Genomic DNA, 1007 nt, shown 5'->3' with positions numbered 1-1007 from the left:
CCAGGGAGCTGGAATTAACTAGATGGCAGTAGGCATTAGCTTAGCAAATTTGAGGGCTTTACCTCAGTTAATCCCTGTGACAAGCTGGACCTCCTGCTGTGGTCCCATTAGCAAAGAGGCTGAGGTCCTCAGGCTTGAAGGGGGTTTGCCGAAGTCTCTAGGGCCAGCTTTGCTGATCCTTACTGGGTGCTCCAGCCTGGCTTTCTTTGCACCTTCTCTTTTGTGCTTGAAGCTGGTGGCAGAGCGGAGGCCTGGGAGAGCCCCTAAGGATGAGAGGGGAGCAGGCTGAGGGGGAGAAGAGAGAGCATATGGACTTCATGTTAGCTTGCTCCCCACACCCAGGAACCCCACGTAGCAATCACGCCTGCCGTTTGTTGGGGTGTCTCCCAAGCCCCCAGTCTGCGTGCTTGGTGCTTTAAGTGAGTCATCTCGTGTGTGTTCACATGATCCCTCGGCGGGGTAATATTCACAGAGGAGTCACACTGCACCAGCGGGTAGTGACAGTCCTATTTTGCAGATGAGGAAACTGAGGCCCGGGGATTCCAAAGATCCCCCTCCGACGTCTACAGTGGGGTCGGGATGCTTCCGAAGGCTCGCTCACTGCTCGGGAATGCAGAGGCAGGGTCCCCAGGGAATTGGGTGGGGGGGGGCGCCGGGAGCAGGGGGCGGGACTGAGCTGCATCTCCCGCCACCATGGCCGCCCTGACGGCGCCTCTCCACGCCCCTCTCCCCGCTACAGGCCCTTCCTCGTGCTGCCGCCGCTGATGGAATGGATCCGGGTGGCCGTGGCGCACGCCGGCCACCGCCGCAGCTTCTCCATGGACAGCGACGATGTCCGCCAGGCCGCCCGGCTGCTGCTGCCAGGCGTGGACTGCGAGCCGCGCCAGGTTCCCACAGAAGGAGCGCTGTGAGCCCTCTGGTATGGTTTCCAGCAGAGATGGACACCAGGGACCAAAACAAGCTCCGGCCACAGGAGCCAGTAGAATTCAATTCCATTTCAAGTCAGT

The 1007-nt window shown here is 60.2% G+C and overlaps 1 protein-coding gene across 1 annotated transcript in view; it reads left to right on the top strand.

Moving 5' to 3' along the window:
- Positions 1 to 1007, top strand: part of BTBD11 (BTB domain containing 11) — a 198419-nt gene that overhangs the window by 102437 nt on the left and 94975 nt on the right. The window contains exon 4 of the mRNA XM_045291152.1: positions 740 to 907. Coding sequence (XP_045147087.1) covers positions 740 to 907 — 168 coding nt within the window. The remainder of the gene's footprint in view (positions 1 to 739; positions 908 to 1007) is intronic.

This window comes from Echinops telfairi, unplaced genomic scaffold (genome assembly GCF_000313985.2).
Source record: "Echinops telfairi isolate 266 unplaced genomic scaffold, ASM31398v2 ScPeMD7_2;HRSCAF=8, whole genome shotgun sequence".
NCBI lineage: Eukaryota > Metazoa > Chordata > Mammalia > Afrosoricida > Tenrecidae > Echinops > Echinops telfairi.
Note: the sequence above shows the minus strand (reverse complement) of the source record. Positions and strands in the feature narration are given on the sequence as shown.